This window comes from Suricata suricatta, chromosome 7, assembly GCF_006229205.1.
Source record: "Suricata suricatta isolate VVHF042 chromosome 7, meerkat_22Aug2017_6uvM2_HiC, whole genome shotgun sequence".
Taxonomy (NCBI): domain Eukaryota; kingdom Metazoa; phylum Chordata; class Mammalia; order Carnivora; family Herpestidae; genus Suricata; species Suricata suricatta.
The window spans coordinates 96,586,964-96,611,135 of record NC_043706.1 but is presented as its reverse complement, the minus strand read 5'-3'; the positions used below and the strand labels follow the sequence as shown (position 1 = coordinate 96,611,135).

Sequence of the window (24,172 nt, the reverse complement as noted above, 5' to 3'; positions counted from 1 at the left end):
GAAGAGCGTAGCGACAGCAGCGACTTGCGGCCGCAGCGTCACTTACGGCTGCCCCGCCCCTCGGGGCGCGCAGCTCGTGGGCGGGGCGGGGAGTACGAAAGTGGACGCGCGCTCCCGAGTGCTGAGGTCCGGCTGCGCCGCAGCATGACCCAGTCGGTGGTCGTACAGGGTGAGCTGCAGGGGCGGGTGGGCACCTTGTCGCTCGCAGCCGACCGGCCTGTTCCTAATGGCTACTCTTTTTCCCTCCTCTCGCTGATCGCAGTCGGCCAGTGCGGAAACCAGATCGGCTGCTGCTTCTGGGATCTGGCTCTCAGGGAGCACGCCGCGGTCAACCAGGTACCGGCCCAGCCGCCCGGAGACCCCTCGCCTGTCACCGAGGCTCGCCCAGCAACCAAGCCAGGATTAGCCCACTTGAGCTTTTATCTTACTGATACAAGTTGTATGGGGGTCTCCTCAGGAGAGAACAAACTGGTTTTTCAGCGTTTATTGGCGTCAGACCCAGACCAAACCTTGGCCGAATGCCTTAAGTCTTAAGTCTCCCGATTCTCAGGGTCTCATTTGTATCAGAATTCTTTTGAAGAGCAATGAGATAATATTGAGGAAGTACTTTGTAAAATTGGCAGCGTGTCGTATTATATTCCTTAATTCAGTCAACTTTAAAATGATCACCAGAAATCCAGAGAAAACTCTCTTTGAAAGCCACCTGTTCTCCAGTCCTATGGGGCTCCTTTCTTCAGCGCCCTCTGCTAAACTTAACCCACAGATCCTATGGCATTTACTTTTCAGGGAGGAAGAATCAGTGTATTTTATGGTAACTTGTATTTTTCTTATTGTTGTCATAGCCAAATATCAGCCTTTACAGTATTGTGAGAATATTAAATCGAAAGGCTTTCATTTGGGAAAGAAGCAAAACTGAATCAAATGCTATAAATATATATTTTTTTCTTTTCAGAAAGGAATTTATGACGAGGCAATAAGCAGCTTCTTTAGAAATGTGGATACCAGGTAAGTTGGGATTAAGTCTATCACCTCGCATGATCCTTTTCATGTCATCAGATTGGGAGAGAATCCATCAAAGGGTAATAAAATAGTTGATAGCTGTAAAAAAGTTTTTTGTTTTTCTCATTATTGAAAGCATTTTTTTCTCATTATTATTCCCACATCATTAATATTTCTCATATTATTCTGCAGAGCAAGATAGGTTTCTTTTTAAGGCCAAATTAAGGAACAAAAAGAACCTTGAGTGTGCCTTCTTTTAACATAACCTTGAAATAAGGTTTAACTGAAGGACTGCTGAAAATTTCCCTCAGCGTATCTTTTTAATACATTCAAGAATGGCTAACTTTTGAAGGAAAAGTGTATTTTTTTTTTCCTTTCTGTGATATTATTTGTAGTCAGGAATAGTTTGCTCTATGAATAGAATGTGCTAAAAAGAAGAAAAGCAATTGTCAAATTACTTTTGTTTATTTAATAAAGAATCTATATAAGTATCTTTTATTTGAAAGAGTAATGTTGATATTCAAGGTATGTCCATAAGGTTTTAATGTTTAATCATAAGAGTGTGCGTTTTCAAAATACTTCAACTGTGCTGGACTTGAACTGAAAAATATATAGTGAATATCCATCTTTATCTAATTCAGTAAACATTCTAGTTCTAGTTTGAATTAATTTGCTGGGTATTTGAGGTAGTTTTCTCCTAGGGAAAGCTAATTAGTTCTCACTTCCCTGGTGAATTCCAGAGTCTGACCCTCAGGCTTGCAAACTTAGAAAACTTGTTGACATCTTGAGAATAAGTCCATTGCTCTCCAGCATAGTTAGATAAACCAAACTCAGAAAGAATGGGACATTAGAACACAGGCCAGTGTAGTAGTAGACAGTAGGGACCTTAACTCAAGAGCACTAGATCTTCCTTTACCTTCAAAAATGCATTCTCATCTAGAGGAAATCTACCTAAATGGAAGGTTGCTTGGTGACCAGGCAGTCAGACCAAGGGAAGTTAGGTGTATTACCTTAATGGCTGGTGTCATTTATTTTTATTATGTGGAAATATCTGTCATCTAGATTCCCCAGAATCTAGAACTAGATTCTAGAACATCCTTTTCCCCAAATACTATTAAAAGACTAAAATTTACCTTTGTAATGCTCCCTTTTACATGCTTCTAACTAAATTTCCACTCTCATGCCCTCCACTCTTGATGGCCAATCCTTTCACTAAGTATTTCTTAGTTGAGGGATGCCTGGGTAGCTCAGTCGGTTGAGCATCTGACTTTTTGACTTGGGTCATGATCTCGCAGTTCGTGAGTTCGAGCTCTGCATCAGGCTCACTGCTGCCGGCCTGTCAGCGCAGAGTAGGCTTTGGATCCTCTGTCCCTCTCTCTGCCCCTCCCCTGCTGGCACCCTCTCTCTCAAAAGTAAATTTAAAAAAAAATTTTTTTTTCGACTCTTAGTTGAGACTCAGTCTAGCAGCTCTTCTTAATAATTGGCTATATAACTGTATTCTTATGTAGAACTCTTTTATAATTTAACCTGAAAGCATTATTTCCCCAATCCCTAGTTTCTCCAAAAAGGGGAGCCGAGTCTTGGTATCTTACTATTCTATATACTGTCATCACTTGGGAGCAACTGTTCTACATGAGTACAAAAAACTCTTTCAAAAACAAGATCACATATTTGTATACACTTCTATATCTATTTAAGGAAATGACCATGCCTTTTTAATAGCATCCTAGGAATTTACCTATACTAGGGGTTAACAAACTGTTTCTGTAAAGGACCAGGTAGTAAATATTTTAGGATTTGCAGACCGTAAGCTCTGTGTCACATTGGTTTGTCTCTGCTGTTGTAGCGGAAATGGAGGTATAGCTTCCTAGTGCATAAGCAAATGAGAAAGACTGTGTTTGAATAAAACTTTATTTAGGAACATAAGCAGCTCATCAGAGTTGGCCCAAGGACCACCGTTTACCAGCTCTACCTACAGCAGCATCTGTGCTCAATTCAACTTTCCTTTCTGTCTTCTTGTAAGCTATATCTACTTGTATCGCATGTTTGGTCACAGATGTAGTTACTTGAGTAACTTTTGTTCAACATGAAATTCTAGGAACAGCCTTAGAGATACAGTGATAATGTAACTGGTGGCTTAAGCAGTAAAAGTATCCAGTTATCTCATACAAAGAAATCTGGATATCAGATGATCTAGGCTTGGAGAAGTGCCTTAAAGACCGGGGCACTGTCACTTCATTGTTCCTATTGTGCTGGCTTCTTGTCCTCATATTTATTATTTCATAATTATAAAGCAGCAGCCTCCACTCCACGCATCTATATTCATGTTCAACATGGGAAAAAGGAGGACTTGGCATTGGGTTCTCTGTATCAGAAAAGCTTCCCAGCATACATCCTATTTATTTCATTCAGGACTGGATCACATGGCCAGCCCTAACTATAAAGAAAGCCAGGGGAAAAAGTACCTCATTTTTCAGCCTAATAGAAGGGTAGGCAAGGGAGAGGAATAGGAATGGCATCTTCCCTGTTGCCTTTTGTGTCTGTCCCACTGGGCTATAAGTAGCTTTATTATACAAATGGGAGTTAGCTCTCTTATCTAATAGCAGTATTAGCTTTGGAAGATCTCATGACCTTTTTTCATTTTCTTATCTTTCAGAGTGGTTGGTGATGGTGGCAGTATTTCCAAGGGGAAAATTTGTTCTTTGAAAGCGCGAGTAAGATCTATATGCTTGGATTCTTATATTGCATGTGTTTTTAAAATAACTATACTTTTGTAACTATCATGAGAATAAAATTTTAATTTAACTTTGCAAATTAAAAAAAGTATTGACTGGAGCGCCTGGGTGGCTCAGTCAGTTGAACCACCGACCTTGGCTCAGGTCATGGTCTTGTTGTGGTCTGTGAGTTTGAGCCACATGTGTGGAGCTCTGTGCTGACAGCTAGCTCAGGGCCTGGAGCCTTCTTCGGATTCTGTGCGTCCTCTCTCTCTGCCCCTCCCCTGCTCACACTCATTGTCTCTCTCTCAAAAATGATTAAACATTAAAAAAAATTAAAAGTCACATTTTAATGTAAATAAGCAGACATTCATGTCTACCTGAAACTTTAGGGGGAAAGTTTTGTGCTTTAAGTAAAAACACTGCATATTTAGCATTTTTTTTGCATGTGAATGTTTCAGGGGAGATCTACATCTAGATAAATGATAACAAAAGGAATTTTCTTAACTCTAAGCGTGAAACACATATTCACGCAGGTTAATTTTTCATTTGAAGATCATGGAAGATGTCTTTGCTTCAGAATTACTATGCCCAACAAAAGTGTGGGTCCAGCCACGTTGTAGTGAATACCACAACCGTGTAAGACCTCTTCAACAAAAATGCTTCGAGTCCGTAGCCCATATTTAGTCTTAATCTCATTCCAGCAACACTTCTCTTCTGTGATTATTTGTCTACATCAAACTGCTTTTTCCACTTGGTGATGAATTATTTTGTAACAAAAAAGAAAGGCAGTTTAGGTGCTATGGAAGGATTTGTGCTGATTCTATCAAAACTGACTTCCAGAGGTGCTTGAATGTCACTATGTATTCTGCATGTTGCTTCCTTTGTCAGAATGAAAGGTAACTGAGGCAATGATCTTAAAGTCTATTTTGGAACAAGGCCATTATAAGCTAATTTTTTTTTCTTTTTGTAATCCTGCACAACTTATAGTACACTAAGGTTTGCCCCAACAGTGAAGTGTCTCTTATGTGGTCGATTGGTGTGAAAGTCAACATGTAAGGTAAAAAGTGCATATCATCGTAAAATATCTAGAAAATCCCTAAATTACCAGTAAATAACCCTATTTAGTCCAGTATACATAAAGCATACGTATATTGCTTGCTGAATACAAAAGAGCGCATTTGCGATACACAATTATTGTATAGTCTTTCTAATATACTGCTGTGATACACTATTATACAACTAGAAATATATTTCTGATATACTGTATAAGATAATTTTTTTAATTGCTTGCTCATAGTAGCATAGTTAATTAACTACACAATTTAATTCACAGAATTTAAATGGGCATAAGTTGCTAACTTCATAGTGGTTAGTACTACATAAATATTGAACTTGACTGTCTCCTGTCAATATGATAGTAGAGCATGGAGTTGGGTGGGGAAGACTAAAGATTCTGCACCCAGGCTAACCGGGTTTGATTCTGTGCTCCAGCACTTACTAGCTGGGTTAAAGGTATTTAGCTTTCCTAGGCCGCGGTTTTAATCGTGTGTTAAGTGATGGCAACTATAGTTACCTACGCATAAGGTTGTGAGGATCAAACGGTGATATGTGCAGAGCACTTAGAACAGTGGCATGTAGTAAGTGCTGAACCGTGCAGGGTCACAAGAACTGGAAAAAAAGCCCATAAACCAAGCACTTTCTCTGTGACACTGAATCAGAGTTAATAGCTTTATAGTGTGTCCTTAGGTTATTTCATATTTTTTTAGCTTTTTAATTTATTTAACTGTTTTCTTTTTTACTCATCTTCTGCAGTGTAGAAAATGTGGGAAGTACAAAACAGCAAGGGTAGGGATTATATAATTCTTCTGCCATCCCTGCTTACATTTTGCTATATTTTCCTCCAATCTTCTCTGTGTTTCTTTTCATAGTTAATCTTATGTTTTGTATTCTCATTTTCCTCCAAGGAATAGAGGTTATCTCCCATGTCAATAACGTGTGTGGTAATAAATTAGGTTTCCTTGGGCGTAGGGGCCCTGTTGTCATCTTTGACAACGATCCAGTGCCTTGGTTTGCACATAATAGTAAGTTTACTGATTTGAATTGGACACTTTGGGGCTGTGACTCGTGAAGAGCAGCATGGTTGCTTGGAGCAGAGAGGCACTAATGTACCCTGCGTTTACTGAGAATTTGTTTCCAGTTAGGGCACCTGTTAAATTTCAGAGTCCTTGTTCTCAAAACGTTTACAGTCACATCGGCACATGAATAAAAGAATTGTTAGAAAATCAGTTGAGGGGATTATTCAGTTCCTTTTTTTCCCCCCATGTGGTATTCTGGAGTAGGATAAGAGTTCAGAATCCATCTTTTCATTGTATTCCACCTCCTGGGCAGAGTGAAATTACTTTTTCATTCTTGTAACAGAGTCTACCTAAAGATTCAAAGATTCAATTAAGCTTAAACTGTAACAAGAACAATGCAACTTTTAGCTCATAAATTCATGTCCAGAGTTGCTCTAAAGAAGAGTGTGCTAATTAAACTTTATTTCTCTTTCTCAGGCTGTCTTGATTGACATGGAGGAAGGGGTAGTGAATGAAATCCTTCAGGGACCGTTGAGAGATGTGTTTGATAACAAGCAGCTCATCACTGATATTTCTGGCTCAGGGAATAATTGGTGAGAATGCGCTGTGTGTAAAAATTGAATGTCGTCTAGAAAAAAAGTGAACAGTCGTTCCTTCATTCTCCTAGGTCCTGCTGGCATGAGGGCAAGAGCTGAGCCGCTGTCCCTGCCTCCAGGCTTCTCAGCCCATCGTCTCTTCCTTGATAAATGACAGTGTTTCTCAGTCCTTAAAAGTCACCTGCATCAGAGTTCTCTCTCGTTTCTTTAAGAAAAAAACCAGGAAATATTGATTTACCAAACTCCTTGTTGTAGCTTGATTCTTAAATAATACTAAATAGTGATAAACATTTAAGTATTTTTAGAAACTCTTCTCTTACCTATATTATTTGACTCTATCGAGTTCTCAGTTGGTCAGATTTACTAGGATTGATAAGACGTGCAAGGCAGGCCAGTGTCCCAGCGTTAGACTCAGCCCAAAGCTGTTTAGCTCTTAAATATGTAACGGGCTGTTCTCCTTAATGGAGTAAAAAGCTTCAACAACGCTCATTTAATAGTTTACCTTGAGACTGTTTTGCTGCTTTTTAAAAATCAAGTAGCTCCTTGTTATTTGCAAGTGTGGTATTTATTATTTTATCTATTTACATCAATCCCTCAAGTCCCTAATGTGTAACGATGTATAATTACGGGGCACCTGGCTGGCTCTTTCAGAAGAGTGTGTAATTCTTGATCTGTGGGTCCTAAGCTTGAGCCCCATGTTGGGTGCAGAAATTACTTGAATAAATAAAACTTTAAAGTGTGAATTTACATTTTGTGTTCTTAGAGACTCCTTTGGGGAGAACCTGTCACTAAATGAATTCACATGCCCACTTAACTGGCTTTCCACTAATTATTGTGTAATTTTGTAATTTTTTAGTTACACAGCCTGATAGATCTTGTGGGAAACCCATTCATTCATTTTTTAGTCATTTAATCATTTTTAATGTATCACAGTGCTACTTACAAATCTGATTAACCAAAAAGGCTTCCAGAGTCATGAGTATCAGTTTTCTTTTGTGTGCCAGTTCATTTAATAACATGAGATGACTTATGTTTCCTCACATATTAAACCAAGATGTTCAAAATTTTTTATTTTTAACATTCTAGTTGACTACGTTCTGCTTTTTAATATATAAAATTTACTGCATCAGAGTTTCTTTTAAATGGAGATGAGAAATAGCTATGTAAATAAATTCTTACAATTATGCCTAAAGACAAAAAACGAAGATAGATCTAGAAAACCATAGTTTAATATCCACTGATAATAAGCTATTTTTGTCAGGATATTTGAGGATTATAGATAGATTTGGCACATTTTCTACCTAGTGTCTCTGAAATATAATATGATTTATTGATATGAAAATAAGAATTAATATAGTAAAATGACTTTTTCAACTTTTTCTATAATCTTTTCATTTAGGTGAGAAATAATAAAATCTTGAAATAATAAATGCCATCATGATTTTGTAATTTGTATCTTTTTTTTTCAGGGCTGTGGGTCACAAAGTGTTTGGCAGCCTTTATCAAGAACAGATTTTAGAGAAACTCAGAAAGTCGGCAGAACACTGTGATTGTTTACAGTGTTTTTTCATCATACATTCCATGGGAGGAGGTAAAGTTATTCACTCATTTCCCTGTAATAACATGAAAGTGTACGTGGAAACTCATTTTGCAGACTGAAGTATGTTTTCAAACATGTGCTTAATAAAGGTAGAACTTTGAATACTGTGTTAATGAGTACGCACATAACTGCTTTTTGTTTTAGATTTTTGTCAGATTTTGTTGCTATTACCGTTTATTTTTAATTTAAGCCTTTTAGGAGTCAGTAGAACTGAATCTGAATTTTTTTTTTTCTATCTTTAGTTTCTTTTACAAAATTTCCAACCACATTTCAGTATATTTGGCTTCCTGGGCATGCTGACTTTCTCTCAAGGGTTTGCTTGTGCAGTCTCGTATCCTAACTAGAGCTAAGCATTTCTGACTGAAAAATGTCTGTATTCTTCAACTACCTTCAAACCTTTCTTGTTTCCAGTAGGAGACATAAATAAAAGAAATCCTTTCATCAGCTCCTTTAAATCATTCCTTACACTGTAATTACCTGGGTCTATAATAAATGATCTGCTTGCTTTCTTTTCCCAGGAAAGCCTGCCTATGCTTTGCAAATGAACTAGTTTGCTTCTCTGTACCGTGAACTAGAAACATACTGTATTTTGCTAATTTCAAATAGGATTAGCGAATTTTAAAAGAAAAATTTGCCATGATGCTCTTTTTCTCCAAGCTAATATTAAGATTTTATATTCAACAGGTTATATAAATTGATTTTTATACATATCTATTATGCAGTATGATAGCATTTTAAAATTAAAATTATAATTGCTATGTAAATTATGCCTTTAGAGGACCATCATAATCACTGAATTAAGAAACAAATTTTCTCTGTACTAGTATAATTAACCTACAATCAAATTAAAAAATTTGATTTATATTTCATTATAGTGCCTTTTTAAATCCTTCTATTATTCAAAATCTCAGATTATACTTTATTCATAATTTACTGGCAAAAATAAATAGTAGTGAAGGATAAAAATAGTCTCTCACATCTAACTCCTAGTCTCCTCACAGGTAATCAAGTTTGCCAGTGTCTGTCCTTCCAGATATTTTTATACCTGTTACGTGTGTGCATAGTTTCACAGAAACAAGATCATGAGATGCTTATTACTCTAATTTTCTCACTTTGTCTTTCCCAGATGTCTTTTAATATCATCTGTCTCATAGAATTCAATCATGTTAATAAAATAATTTTTTAAAGTCCATTTCTCATTAGTAGGTGTTAATTTTATGCTGTTCAGTTATGACAGTCCTCAGTTGACTATCTAGTTACAGACATTTCTGCTCATTCGTGCCTCTCTAGCTGTAGGTAATATTCCCAAAAGGAAGGTGGGACCAAAGAATATGAACGTTTTAAATTTTGATTCATATTAATAAATACCTTCCTACATTATTTCACCAATCCATATCATTAGCAATAATTTATACAAGTTTTTATTTCCCCACGCTATTACCAGCACTGAGCATTAAGAAGACCTAAATCTGGGGTGCCTGGGTGGCTCAGTCACTGAGCTTAAGTGTCCGGCTTTGGCTCAGGTCATGATCTCACAATTCATGGGTTCGAGCCCCGTGTAGGGTTCTTTGCTGACAGTTCAGAGTTCAGAACCTAGAGCCTGCTTCAGATTCTGTGTCTCCCTCTCTCTCTGACCCTCCCCTGCTCACACTGTCTCTCTCTGTCTCTCAAAAAAAAAGAAAAAAAATTTTAAAAAGACCTAAATCTGTCTAATATATTCAAAATTAGATTGCTTTAATTTGGATGGCTTTGATAAAAAGAAAGGTTAAGCACATTCATATCTATTCACTGATTGATTTATTATGAATTACGTATTTACATACTTTGCTGATTTTTCTATTATTCATTGTTTTTTGGTTGTTGACTTGTGAGACCTCTTTATTAAAGAAATTTAGTCCTTCATCATATGTGTTGGAAATTTTTTCTTAGTTTGCCTTTTTCATTTTGTTTATGGGTTTTATATGTATGTATATATTTATATGGTTTTTAAATTTTTTTAATGGAATTAAAACTGTCTTCTCTAAAATGGCTCTGGTTTTTAATATATGTTTCTACAAATAAAAAAAAAGTTCCAAATTCCTCATAATTGTATTCTGAATCATTTATGCTGGGTTTTGTTTTCTTTTTTTGCAATTTGAATCCTTAGGAACAGGATCTGGACTTGGCACATTCCTCTTAAAGGTGCTAGAGGATGAATTCCCAGAAGTATACCGATTCGTGACTTCAGTCTATCCTTCTGGTGAGGATGATGTCATAACCTCGCCTTACAATAGCATCTTGGCCATGAAGGAACTTAATGAGCATGCAGACTGTGTGTTGCCCATTGACAACCAAGTAAGAAATGTCCTGTAACTTGTGGGTGTATCGTGTATACATTCAGTCATGTGTCATGCATATGTGTGCATATGACATACTGTCTTCACCTTTCAGCCTTCCCATCTAAGAGGAAAAATAAGTATAAATTGTTTTTCTTTCTCTTCTTTTCTTCCTGGTAGAATGTCATCTCTGTCCACACTTAATAACTTCTCTCCCGATATTTTTCCTTTAAAAGTCTTTATTTGACATCATTAGCAAAATTGACCTCATGGTGAATTCTGGAAAGTTGGGTACAACTGTAAAGCCAAAAAGTCTGGTTACTTCGAGTGCTGAGGCTTTGAAAAAGCAGCACCAGAAGCCCTTTGATGGGATGAACAACATCGTGGCAAATTTGCTCCTGAACCTAACCAGGTAATCCCGTTGACAGTAGACTTGAGGACAGTTGACAAACTTCCTTTGCTTCTGATGAGGCTTGCAGTAGCATTGTTGTAGTAGCAGTTTTTAGTTTTCCTAGGTCATAAGAGCTTCTTTTTATTTTATTTTGTCTGGTATTTTCAGATCATGGAGTGATCGACCAGAATTTTAATTTCTATGGCTCCAAAGCAGCATTTCCTCAGTTACATTGTATAGGATGTATTAATATATAATGTATAGAATAGAATGTATATATTCTATAGAATATTAATAGGTATCAAATGGAAAAAAAAGGTGACAGAGACACTTGAGAACTTGGTTAGATAAAAGAAGATAAAAGAATATCTTCATCTTTTAAACCAGCTACCTCTCATTCATTAGCTGGTCCAGAATATTTCCTTGACTTAAATCTAGAAGATAGATGGCTTTGGCATTAATATATTCCAAATTATAGAGCACATTAAGCAAACTCTTGAGGGATTTAGTAAAATTTATTGGATAATTAAATAATTATTGACCTGTATATGTTTAACTCAATCTAAAGCTTGTTTTAAGTAAGATATTTTTGTGTATGTAATGTGCAGCATAACAGTGTTTTGGTTATACATCATATAATCCACAAATCAGAATTGCTATACATGTCTGTTATATTTTAATTACCTTTGTATATGATATTCATGATATTAAATGTCACTAATACATGAACAAAAATAGCATATATTTCCTAACTGAAGAACAATGTACAAAAGGATTTAAGAATGCCTGCTGAGTTAATTAAGCCACATTCAAAGTATAAAATCTTTAAATTAATTTTCTTCTCTTGCTTTAATGTTAATTTTTTAGCTCTGCAAGGTTTGAAGGGTCCCTTAATATGGATCTTAATGAAATCAGCATGAATTTAGTTCCTTTTCCTCAATTGCATTATCTCGTGTCAAGCCTAACACCTCTATACACACTGGCGGATGTTAACATTCCTACCCGAAGGTAAGGTGTAGTGATTTTATTTCAGTTACTTGATAATTTGAATTACTTTTTTTTTTTTTTAAAGTTTGTAATAACTGGGTATTTCTTCATATCATTTACAGTTGATGACAACCGTTTTTTTCATGACTTGAATTCTTCTTTATTTATAAGTCATTGATTAAAAGTCAATATTAAGGGGCACCCAGGTGGCTCAACCGGTTATGCCTCAGGCTCCTGACTTCAGCTCAGATCACAGTTCATGGGCTTGAGCCCCACATTGCGCTCTGTGCTGACAGTTCGGAGCCAGCTTAGGATTCCCTCTCCCCTCTTTCTCTCTGCCCCTCCTCCACGCTCTCAAAATAAATAAACTTTTTAAAAAGTCAGTATTAAACTATTGGAAATTAAATCTAAATTTTTAAGCTAATGAAATTAATAAAGATATGGTTTTTATTGAAGTCTGACTTACTGAGTCTGAATGCTAATTATGTCACTAGCTACAAGACCTTGGGCAAGTGACAAACTTTCTTTTCGTTTTTCTCATCTGTAAAAATGAGAATCCACGCACCTATCTCATTCGCTTCTTGGGCATATTAAGCGTGTCCGTTAAAGCTCTACATCGCAGCCTAGCACCATAGAACTAGGCTTTCCAATGTTATGGTTTATGGTAGCTGTTATATATCATTTCCAGAACACCTTGTTTTGTCAGTGTGTGTCATTTATAAGCATAAAACTTAAGAGCCTACTTAACAAAAAAATGTAGTTGAAAAATACTCAAGAGCATATTCAGTGATAACGAGCTTGAAAAGGTCCAACTGGCCTCCACAGTTAAGGGAAAGGTCCTGTCACACTCCGTAAGAGGATAGTGTGTAAATTATAAAGTAAAAACTAGATTACGTTTTTTATAGTTTAAGTTTTGGCAAAATAACAATTCTACACTGTGGGGATGTCACAGTGATCTTATTTTTTATAGTTTAAGTTTTGGCAAAATAACAATTCTGCACTGCAGGGATGTCACCGTGATCTTCACTAACTTTTACTTAACTGGTAACAAATACCCGGTTATGCCAGCTAACCTTCTGCACAGGATGCTGATGACCTTGACTTGAGCGACTTGCATAGAATATAGAACATGGTGACCATTCATTAAATATTCACTGTTTTTATCAGCCCAACATATTAAAAATTCATGTGTTTAAATAAAACATGCATCTTTAATGGGGACACATAAAATATAAATTCATACTAAACTATTTATTATACAAAGTTATAATCCAGGCATGTTGACATGTCAGCACAGCATAAAGGAGAAAATGGTGGACTTGGTCCTTCCACCTGAATGTTTCAAGGCCAATTAAATTTCTTGTACTCCTGCTTTTTGGCACATTTTGATTTTAAAAAATACTATTTCAACATTTTTATTCATATAATTTGTTACAAAGGTTTATTTTTAATTAAAACGTGTTTGTGAAGATGTATAAGGGACTTCAAGGGTTTTAGACTCTTAAAGAGCTTGTCGCTGCATTCTTTCTACCTCAGTGCTCTCTTTTCCCGCCGTACCGTCGATATTTCAGAGAATGCCGTATCAGCACATAAACACATTTGTTCCTGAGTAAAGTGATAAAATGTTTTAAAATTGTGCTATTGAAAGTCATAGTTTTAAAATTCTTTAATTTCTTATCAGCAGTTTCTAAACAAGTGAGAAAGGTTTTTGTTGTACCATTTATTAGTGTCATTTCTGTACCTAGTCTCATTTTTATCACATGAAAATAATCACATCTGAGAAGCATGTATGTTTCTTGAAATTCCATATTTCTAATGTAAATAAAGATAAGTATCCCAGACTTACAAATAGCTCCTCACTAGTTTTTATATTTTGTGTCGGAAAATAAATCATGAGTGAGTTTGCCCACTTGTTGTATGGTGGTCCTTAGCCTTTTCTGGGTCTCCTTAACTCCATAAAATTGCCCGAGTTCACGTAACACACCACAGCTTTGAACAGAGTAGCAGATTGGTGAATCCTCCATAGCTCACTCCTTAAAGGACCCTTCTGTTCTTGCTGTCACATAACCAAGACAGAATGTAAGCTCCATTAGAGTAGGAAATTTTTGTTATTGTTCACTCCTGAGTCTCTTGCACTCAAAATAATGCCTGGCACGTAGTAGGCATTTGGTAACTGTCGAATAAGTAGGTGACACTGTGATTTCTGCAGCTCTTCCCAGACATTCTGCAGATTCAGCGTACGGAAACTTGGCCAGAGTTACATAAGGAACCTCATCATATCTGTACTGAGGCAAGTGGGATTTAAGAACCAGACTGGAGCTATAGTAAGGACCTAGGATGCTGTGAATGGTTAGATATAAACTTGTCAGCACCTTTTCTTCCTCTCTTTAAATGAAGAATAAAAGATGTCCTCTTTTTTCATATTTTTCATCAAGATTGCTTTGAGAAAATTTAGAATGTCTTTGTCTGAAGTTTATTTACCTGTAGATGACTGTCCCTGCATTTTGTAGTTATACATAGAAGTAATACTCGGCATAAACAGTGATTCTTCCGTTGTTCTAGGTTGGATCAGATGTTTTCAGATGCCTTTAGTAAAGATCACCAGCTAATTCGGGCTGACCCCAAACACAGTCTCTACCTCGCCTGTGCCCTTATGGTTAGAGGAAATGTACAGGTTTCAGATCTTCGCAGAAACATTGAAAGGTTTGATTTTATATTTACATGGTAATTTATATGTACCACTAGTGACAGTGTAGCATGGTAGTTCAGATGGCCTCTCTTCCTCTTCTAGCATTTGTCACTTAACTAAAGTGTGACCTTGAGCAAACTACTTAGCCCCTCTTGGTCTGTCTTTTTTTTCAGATATAAAATAAGGATTATAGTACAAAATTGTTATTTATGAATAGTGAATGATATGCAAGATGTTTTCTTTTTTTTTCAAGTTTTTTTAATGTTTATTTATTTTTGAGAGAGAGATGGGGAGACACAGAATCGGAAGCAGTCTCCAGGCTCTGAGCTGTCAGCACAAAATCCAACGCAGGGCTCAAATTCACAAACTGTGAGATCATGACCTGAGCCAAAGTTGGATGCTTAACTGACTGAGCCGCCCAGGCGCCCCAAGATGTTTTCTTTTCTGAGAGTATTCAGAAAATTTAACTATCGTTGTTTTATTACCACCACTACCACTACACTGCTTCTAAGTTTATGTGTTGCTATTTTTTGACAATCTATTTTTAGGGAAACTATTGAATTACAAAGTAAGGAAAATTGTAATACTTTCATTTCTTTTTCTTCCCCAGATTTTATGTCCTCCTAACTAAATGTCCCTTAGTTCATGGTCAGACTGTACCATGATACTGCTAATAGTAAAAAATAGATAGCTTACCTTATGTATTAAGCAATTAGAATGGTATTTACTGTCAGTACTGTCCATTGCCGTATATGGCAGCTGTTTTCAGTACCTTCATTCTCACCTTTGAGTTTTTCTGTCTCAGATTAAAACCTTCTCTGCAGTTTATCTCCTGGAATCAAGAAGGCTGGAAGACCAGCCTATGTTCAGTCCCTCCCGTGGGCCATTCCCATTCATTACTAGCGCTAGCAAATAACACCTGCGTGAAGCCTACCTTCATGGAACTCAGAGAGCGATTCATGAGGCTCTACAAGAAAAAGGTAATTAATTATCAGTACACTTGTGTAACCACATGTTTTTATTTGGGCTATTTAAGATGTTTTCTTGTGAATTACACTATTACAAATCAGGGGCACTCCTGACTGCTGTGTTCATTGTACTGATTATAGTGAAGAGGAGAGGTTTACTCAGACTATCTACATGAGAAATCTCGTGAGTTTATAGGATTTGAGTTTCTCTTTTAAAATGGTTTCTCTTGTAAAATTGAGTGAACTATTATTTTAATAAAGTATATCTATGTTTTGAGGCACCTGGATGGCCCAGTCGGTTACGTGTGTGACTTTGGCTCAGGTCATGATCTCACAGTTCATGGCTTCCAGCCCCACGTCCGGCTCAGTGCCGACAGCTCAGAGCCTGGAGCCTGCTTCGGATTCTGTGTCTCCCTCTCTCTCTGCCCCTCCCTCACTTCATGCTCTGTCTCTCTCTCTTTTTCTCTTTCAAAAATAAACAAAAAAAGAATATGTTTTAGAATAGTTATATAGTTATATCTATACTATACTATATATAGTTATATAATATGTAATATATATTTATGTGTATAATATAAAGTATATATAATTATAGTATATATAATATAGTTATATTTCAGGCTTCCTGAAAATGGTCAACATTACCCATTATTGTTTGTTTATAGGCTCATCTTCATCACTATCTACAAATCGAAGGGATGGAGGAAAGCTGTTTCGCAGAAGCCGTGTCCTCTGTATCGGGGCTCATAGAGGAGTATAAGCAGCTGGACGCCACCCTGGGCACGCCTGTGGAAGATCTGCCTAGGCTGAGCGTAGCTGTCTAAAACACAAACCCCAAAGTACCCCTTTAACTTTCCTGAATTTCCCTTTTTTTGGCACTTTATCTGTTTCAGAACTTCTGTGATTCAGAAAGCCTAGTTTGCACTTTTCACGTTAGAAAGCATTTTTGTCTTAAAGAGTGGTTTTCCTTTCAGCACAATTCATGGATGATACCAGTTGTGTGACATTAGTGAAGTCCTAGTGCCTTTCAAACAATTGTCCTCAGAAAGTTCCCTTTTCTAAAATTGAGAAAACAGAGTTCAACATTTTACTTTATTTATAATTTCACATTCAGGCATTCAAACAATGGTAATCATGTCTTCAATAAAAATCTTACACAGATTTTTATATATTTATTTATAATTTATTTTTCCATACTTTGGTTAAATTCTCCTGATTCTTTAAAAGTGAGTATGAGAAGTAATAGAAGAACACAATATAAATATTTCTGTGTAATACCCACTAACTTTTTAGGGATAGGTTTTATTACAACTATTAAAGAGGTTTTGTTTCTTCTTTGTGTACCCACTTGTTTGCACTGAAGAGAGTCAAGATTTGCATTTATTTTAACAGGTATTTGTATTAAGTTATTTTTAAATATAATGCTTTTTATTAAACCAGCTGAATAACAATATCCTTGTTTTTAAACAGTATTATTTATTATTGGTTTTGCTTGTCACCATTTATATAAGCACATAATATTACTCAACTTGATATCTCCCAAATTTTGATTAAAAGGCTGTAATAGTCTAGTGAAACTGTTCCAGTTACTATAATCTCCAGCTATAGTTTTTGAAATTAATTTATCTTTAAATATAATTTATATTTTAAATCCATAGATGGGTTTGTCATTTGAGGAAGTAAATTTTAGGAACAATTTATTTTCAAGCCAAAATAATCTATTGTGTGCTTTCTTTAAAGTGTTATATTCTTAAAGATCTTTCATTTTCATAGTAAGGATACTGCTCTTGATCTTTATCTTGGAAATTTAATTTTTTACAGTATTTGGTATATAAACTTTTAAATTACAGTTGTCTGCAATTGTCAACAGTGGCCCAAGAAGTTCTATTTTCTCCTTCCAAAAGAAATCTTAATAAACTCATCTTCAGGATAGGGCAATAGCAACTATAAATATGTTTACCATTTAATCTTATTCCTATTTAATAATTAACCTAGAATCTTGCTCACCAAATAATGGTTATCATCTGATGAGATCATAGGCTACATTGTCAAAGTACACGTAAAAGTTTTAAAAAACAATTTTTAAAAAGTTGTAAACTTTTTACACATCATCACCAAAGTATTCCAGATTACTTTATAGGATGAAATGTTTTCTTGTAAATTGTATAATTTTTCCATTAAGTATGGAATATGTAGATGGAACCAAGTGTCTGTGTATTTCATAATTTTACATTTTAAAGAGTTCACTTTTAAGGTTTTTAGCTTTAAGAAAACCTTTTTAAAAGCTTCTGTTGCCTTAAATACAGTCATATGAGAATGGGCAGGTGTTCTTACTGTTACAAATCAATAAGGTAGATTTGCCATCCTTTAAAACCATTCTGATTTTCTGATGTAATGACATGATTACCTGAACTTCACTTTTCCCATATAAATTTGGTTTTATAGGATCTTGAGCTCAGAAAATATATCCCCTGGATCTCTGCAGTTTCTCTGACATACACAAGATGTAATCCACAGCATCTTCCATTGAAATGACCCTTCATTTGGGCAGTCGAATTGAATGGTAATCATTTTAGACTTGTTAGGGACACAACATCTCTTATCCAAGCATACTCCACAGAAAGTGGGTTTATAACTCTGAGTGCTTGAGCATCCAGAAAAGACGAATTTTTCAGCTTTGAAGAGCTGGAAAGTAGGTTGGCACGTTTTTCCTGTAGGGATCTGAAAAGGCACATAACATTAAGAAGCCATTAGAAAAGTGACACTATATACAGAACATTTTTATAGCACAAACACACAGGTATAATTATTTCCAGGGCACAGTATTTCTTTATCTAGTGACTCCGCACTCTCCTTTCTACGTTTGCAACCCCCTCCCCAGAGGCCTGTCCTCCCTGCTCTTGCTCCATCAGAGGACCCACTCCGTGGTGTTTTTGCTCTCCACCCTTCACTTAGTTCCACAATTTGTACAATGAAAATTTCCGTCTTATTTAATATCAAGGGCCATCCCTTATTAAATGTTTATTTATCTAAGGCTTAGCAAATTCCCTAATACAACTCGTTTTGAGTGGATGAATAAATGAATCAATAAATATCTTAATGCCTTTAAAACTGAGTTGTCAACTTTTTAATATGATAGGGAATAACCTGGGGATGAGAAGGGTTTTGTAGCATTCCCAAAACTTACTCTTGAGACAGTCATCTTGCCTTGTTCTAGAAGTAGGACCAGCTCTAGTCATACCAAACAATTCCAGGGTAAATATTTTATCATAGTCCTTTGGCAAGTTTATCTAATAAGCACAGAGCATTTTGGAAATGGTGGCTTCTCCCTCCAAGTTGGTGATCTATAACCAAGATCAGAACTTCTCTGATGTTCATAATGTTTTTATAATTATGATATAGCAATCAAAATCTTTTATCTAATGCTTTGGTTCTACAATGTAAAATTAATATATTTTTTTAAAAGTTAGAATCTAAAAAGGATTATTTTCTTTTAAAGGATTTACTTAAAAAAAAAAAAAAAGAAAAGAAAACATGCATAGTGGGTGTACCACAACAAATCAGGCTGATCAAGACCACACCGTTAAGCTACTAGAGTATCTAGAATCAATAGGTTAACAGTACCTCCCTGCTTGGTAAAATTTTCCCCAAGAAATGCAGTTAGATTATTACTTGATTTCCTCTGAGATAGTTTTAAGAGTTAAAATGAGGTGATTTTATTTTTATAAGAATCACACACCATCTATCCCTCTAAAACACTCACTTTTCAGGAGTTTCTTAATATTGAATTACAATGAAGCTAAATCTAATTAAAATTTACCTTTACTCTCTTTGATATATTACTGTCACAGGGTTGAATATAACACAGCCTTCTCTCTTTTCTCATTTCACAGTTGCTATTTTCATTGGTCACCCTGTTGGACACTCCCATCCCACAGCTTCTGGAGCAAGGGGACCACTTTGTTGCTTGCACAAGACATTTTCTTTTCCAAATAAGTGGGAGATTCCGATAAGCTAAAATAAAAGGGGGGAAAGTACATGTGTATACATATATGTACTCAAATAACTTTTAATAATTATTTTTAAGCTAATAGTAAGTAGATCAGAACTTTTCCTTTTATGCAATGTAACTGAGAATAAAACAAGCTTATAGTCTAGTTCATTCTTTTTCCTACTTTCCAAATTACCTTGTAATCAACTGTACTACAGTACAGTTTCTTAGGAAGAATAAAGATAATTTATCTTTGAAAAATCTGAGTAAATGTATCTACTTGCTTCTGCTTAGCTCATCCTCTAACTACTAAACTACTTGTCTCTTGCTGGATATTATTTTCAAAAATGAAACAGACATATAGTAGGGTTAAGAAATTCGAGGTATTAATCAGAATGATGACTTAATGTTAAATTTCATGGCATGTTAAAATCTAAAATACAAAAGTTATATTTGAGAATAAGCTATTAAAACCCGTTACTTTTCCTTGACTTGTTTTAATCTAGTCTTTTAGAAAATTCCCTACATTACACTGAACTGATCAGAATAACCATATGCTAAGTCGTGGCAAATGTGTAATCTGTTTTGTTTACTCAGCTTAATTGCTACCATGGGTGAGGCCCATGGTATTCCTTCCATTGGCTGACCATTTCAAATCCCTACTAGAAATCCATGGCAAAGGAAAAAATGGTTAGATCTCTGGGTGGGTAGGTAAGTTGCTGGACAGATGGAGGCCCCTCCACTGATTGCTGGCTAGCAGATGAGTGGGGAAGGGGTGAATAATGAGAATATAATGAGTGCATGATCATTCTTCCACCTTCTGCTAGAGCACTGGGAGCTTCTACATTTTAGTTCATTGTCTCAAAGCATTTCCTTAAGGTTAATATGCATCCCAAAATGAATGCTTGGAATAAGGTTGTTATTTGAGTCTGCAGTCGACTATAGCAAAACTCTGGCTATCATACTTCAAAATGCAAATTTTAAACTCTGAAAAGATGCCCCTCTCCCCGCCACTACCTTCTTGATAGGGCAGATCAGTCACTTTGTAATATGTGCTGTCTTCAGATAAGTGATACTTTACTGCTTTCAGTGTTGTTAACAGTAGGATGTTGCAATTGCACAAGGAACTGAGGGAGAGGAAGCAGAAACCTGAAGATACCTGGAAGGTAGGCAACAGTGTAAAGACCTCAGTGCAGGAAGCAGATTAGAAGCCTGGCGCGCATCTGCAATAAATAAAGGTAGGTTAGATTATTACATTACCAATAACCCCCTTAAGAAGTTAAGCCAAGAGCTGCTGTTCAGGAATTTAACATTCATTAAGAAGCAAGAAGACTAGATAAGCTTTTACAGTAAGAGTTTAGTATTTGGTGAGCAGTGAGAAAAGCACGGGGTCATTGAGTATGTTTCATTGTGAACAAGCAAAAGGTAGAATCCAATCATAGGCCATCTGGAGTCAAGTATGCCCAAATATACCTTAAAGTGTATGTTTGTCACTGTGCTTACTTTTAAAACCCAAGCTTCTCTTTGGGCCCCTAAACACAGTTTCACGGTTAAACAGAGGAAAGACTTTAGAGTGAACATACACTAATATATCTAGGCCTGTAGTTTCAATTACCAGAGAGCACAGTGGCAGATTTTCTCGTTTTTTTGTAGCAAAGAACAAGCCACTGGAAATGACCAGGTAACACCCCCTCCAACCAGGTCCCAGTGATCCTCTGCAGCTGGTTTGTCTCCACAGATGAGACCTCGACTGAACTTGACACAGATGACTTCACTAGTGGACACTTGCTGCCCTGGGGCATTCTCTCACCAGCAACGTTCACGCATGGGTCCCAAGAACTTAGACTGAATCACCCAGATCCAATTCAGAAAATCAACTGTTCCCGGACATTTTGGAAAAAAAGAACAGTTTGGCTTATAATTTTAGAGGTTTCAGAGCATTAGTAGTGCCCTGCTGTTAGCTGAATAACTAAGTGTGGTAAATGCAAATTCACCACAACCTGTTCAATTATTTTCAAATTAAGTGGCATAATGGAATTCTCTGAGAGTGCTCCTTTCATAGAGATAGATAGTTTTTTAAATATCTAAAATTCATTGCTCTGACTATTGTTGCTTTTATTAAATATCCACATTATGTAACTGAATTTAGTAGGAGTTTTTAGCATATATAAATATTCTGTATTCCCATGGCACCTTTCATTGGCTAAGCTCCAAATATCAGTAAAAAGATATTCTTGATTTCTGGGTGAAAACACAGAGATGTTAATAATGAGGCATAAATACTGACCCTTTTGTGCCCTTCCTCATCTGTGCTTCACTTGTTGGTGATTTTGAAACTCCTGTCCCCACAATGTCCTGGCACTTAAACAAGATGTTAACTTAAGGCAGACCAAAATACAGTGCTTATGAATATACAGACACTAACTAAACGGCCAAGTGCTCACGATGAGGAAGAGTCTCATTACAGGTTTCTGACTACATAACCTGGGGAACCTACTTTAAAATTCCTGTACGTGTGTTTATTTAGAGAGAGGTTGGTAATAGTAGAGCTTCATTTTCAGACTAAATGAAAGATAATCATAGGTCAGCATTTTCCTATTTTTAGAAAAAATATTTACAAATTCAAGATAGATTCTCAAATATTTTTAATAAGGAGGCTTCCATTTCTGCTTTTGTCATATACAAGAGTTGCCTTTAAAAATTTTTGGAACTGGATGGGTCACATGGCTTGCCCATAATATAACAATAAAAGTAAAAGTTTCTCTCGGGGTGCATGTGAACAGTATTTGGTCAGTTTTCCTTAGAAGAGGTTGAGTGGGAATGAGCAGAGGCATAGAAGAGTTTTCCTGACCTAGCAGAGCTTTTAAAAACTGAAATATTTTACTGGAAAAATCTAAAACATTATGAAGTTTCCTTTAGAGATACTTAGAATATACCTGTCTGAGGCAGAGACTGAGTAAAATGGCGCACTCTCAAGACTGACCCCTAATCCATAAGTACTTAGTGAGTACCTGCGGTACATAAAAGGAACATGAAAAAATCATGGGAAGCCATACATGAAAAATAAATACGCCTCTAAGCACCTGGCATTGTTTTGTAGCTCGTTGAGAGCTGTTGTTGGAACGGTCCCAGGCCACAGTTTGGTTGGTCAGACTTCTTCCCACCTTCAGCCCCAGAGCAGCGACTGTCAGCCAGCTTTGGTATGAACAGAGGTGTGCATCCAATCGCCCCACTCACACAGAGACAGCTGAACAGAGGATTGGGCTGGAAGACTTGGCCATTGTGATAATGTACCCTGTTGAACTCACATCCCACAGCTACAAGATCTGAAAAGAGAGAAGAGCAAAATCACCAAAGAAGCTATAACTGATAATCCAGATTTCCAGTTATAAATCACAGAGGTAATACCTATCTCCTTTATGAAGTAGTGTTCTCAGCTTCTTAGGCCCCATCTGGGACTTTGTCAAAACATGTATAAAAGGTGAAAATTAGACATTTTCATTGTATTATAGGCTATCAGCTCCCATCGGTCACTTTCAGAATCAAGACCAAGTCAGGATCAGTGTGAGTATAGCACTGAGACAATGATTGGGAGCCTGAGATGGGTTGGTGGCTGCTAAGCCTGAAGTTTCCCCAGATGTCCCAACAACAGGCAAGGATGTATGTGTAGGGGGCGCCTGAGTGGCTCAGTCGGTTGAGTGTCCAACTTTGGCTCAGGTCAGATCTCACGTTTGTGGGTTTGAGCCCCGCGTCGGGCTCTGTGCTGACAGCTAGCTCAGCCTGGAGCCTGCTTCAGATTCTGTGTCTCCCTCTCTCTCTGACCCTCCCCTGCTCATGCTGTCTCTCTCTCTCTCTCAAAAATAAAATAAAAAACATTTAAAAACAAAGGATGTATGTGTAGGAAATGAGGATACATGAATGGCTGAAGAAATCATAATTTGTTTAAATACAGGGACTAATTTTCTTGTTGTTAAGAGAAATGGAGGAAACTTTCACTCCTCTGAGAGGTATTCTTGACCTGGATCAACGGTTCTCAAAAGTGTGACCCCTCGCACCTCTTGGCAGTACATGAGGCCTGATCAGAGAATGCGCAAGGTCAGAATACGAAGACGTGCCTGACTTTTTTCACCATGTCAGTGTTTGCGCTGAGGGCGTAAAAGCACTTGTGGCTAAAACTGCTGTTGGAGCCTTAGCGTGAGTCAAACCGTACAGGTCGGTACTATGTTTTTCCTTGCCAGTGCACTTGTACATAAAGGTACTTTAGGGGGAAAAAGTTTTACTTAATGTCCTGATAACACAGTAAAAATTACTAATTTTATTAAAGCTTAACCATCAAACATATGTCTTTTTTTTAAAATAGTTTATTGTCAAATTGGTTTCCATACAACATCCAGTGCTCTTCCCCATAAGTGCCCTCCTCCAGCACCACCACCTCCCTTCACCCTCCCACTCCCCCTTCAACTCTAAATATATGTCTTCCTAATATCCTGTGTGACAAAGTAGGAAGTACTACAGAGAGCATTTCTGTAGATACTGTATCATCTTGAGGAGAAGCTCCTATTCTCTTGTTTGAATTTGGGGCTAAACCAAGCCACTTTTTTAGTGAGACTTTTCACTTCTAAAGAAATGATTGACAGATAAACCATGATTACTCAGGTATTTATTTGGCAGACATTTTCTTGAAAATCAACAGTGAGTCTGTCACTTCAAGGAAAACAACTTTCTGGCCAGTGACGGAATCCAGGCTTTCAAGCAAAAATTAGAATTTTGGAAAATCTGTATCTACCACCGAGATCTTTATAGCTATATGCAGACTTTTCTCATGACATTGGTATTAATTAATG

At 36.6% G+C, this 24,172-nt stretch overlaps 2 protein-coding genes across 4 annotated transcripts in view; one reads left to right on the top strand and one right to left on the bottom strand.

Moving 5' to 3' along the window:
- Positions 1-76: 76 nt before the first annotated feature.
- Positions 77-19,814, top strand: TUBE1 (tubulin epsilon 1). 3 transcript variants are annotated; one of them, XM_029945124.1, is made up of 14 exons: positions 77-169; positions 263-336; positions 953-1,005; positions 3,656-3,713; positions 6,269-6,384; positions 7,857-7,978; positions 10,134-10,321; positions 10,539-10,714; positions 11,561-11,701; positions 14,243-14,383; positions 15,175-15,349; positions 16,003-16,729; positions 17,783-17,900; positions 19,231-19,814. In XM_029945124.1, the coding sequence occupies exons 1-12, from the start codon at positions 145-147 to the stop codon at positions 16,159-16,161; spliced, it is 1,428 nt and encodes a 475-aa protein (XP_029800984.1). In that variant the 5' UTR covers positions 77-144; the 3' UTR covers positions 16,162-16,729; positions 17,783-17,900; positions 19,231-19,814. The 3 variants fall into 3 exon arrangements, with proteins under 3 accessions (XP_029800984.1, XP_029800983.1, XP_029800986.1); XM_029945123.1 differs by having other exon boundaries at positions 16,003-17,900; XM_029945126.1 differs by lacking the exon at positions 14,243-14,383 and having other exon boundaries at positions 16,003-17,900.
- Positions 17,547-24,172, bottom strand: part of CCN6 (cellular communication network factor 6) — a 16,248-nt gene continuing 9,622 nt past the window's right edge. The window contains exons 3-5 of the mRNA XM_029945127.1: positions 22,412-22,654; positions 19,158-19,351; positions 17,547-18,058 (exon numbers count right to left, since the gene is read on the bottom strand). Of these exons, the coding sequence (XP_029800987.1) occupies positions 17,777-18,058; positions 19,158-19,351; positions 22,412-22,654 (719 nt within the window). The 3' untranslated portion in view covers positions 17,547-17,776. The remainder of the gene's footprint in view (positions 18,059-19,157; positions 19,352-22,411; positions 22,655-24,172) is intronic.

Coding starts and splice junctions, on each gene's coding strand:
- TUBE1 (XM_029945124.1), top strand. CDS start 145: ATGACCCAGTCGGTGGTCGTACAGG. Junction 1,006..3,655: donor TTTAGAAATGTGGATACCAG/GTAAGTTGGGAT, acceptor CTTATCTTTCAG/AGTGGTTGGTGATGGTGGCA. Junction 7,979..10,133: donor CATACATTCCATGGGAGGAG/GTAAAGTTATTC, acceptor TTGAATCCTTAG/GAACAGGATCTGGACTTGGC.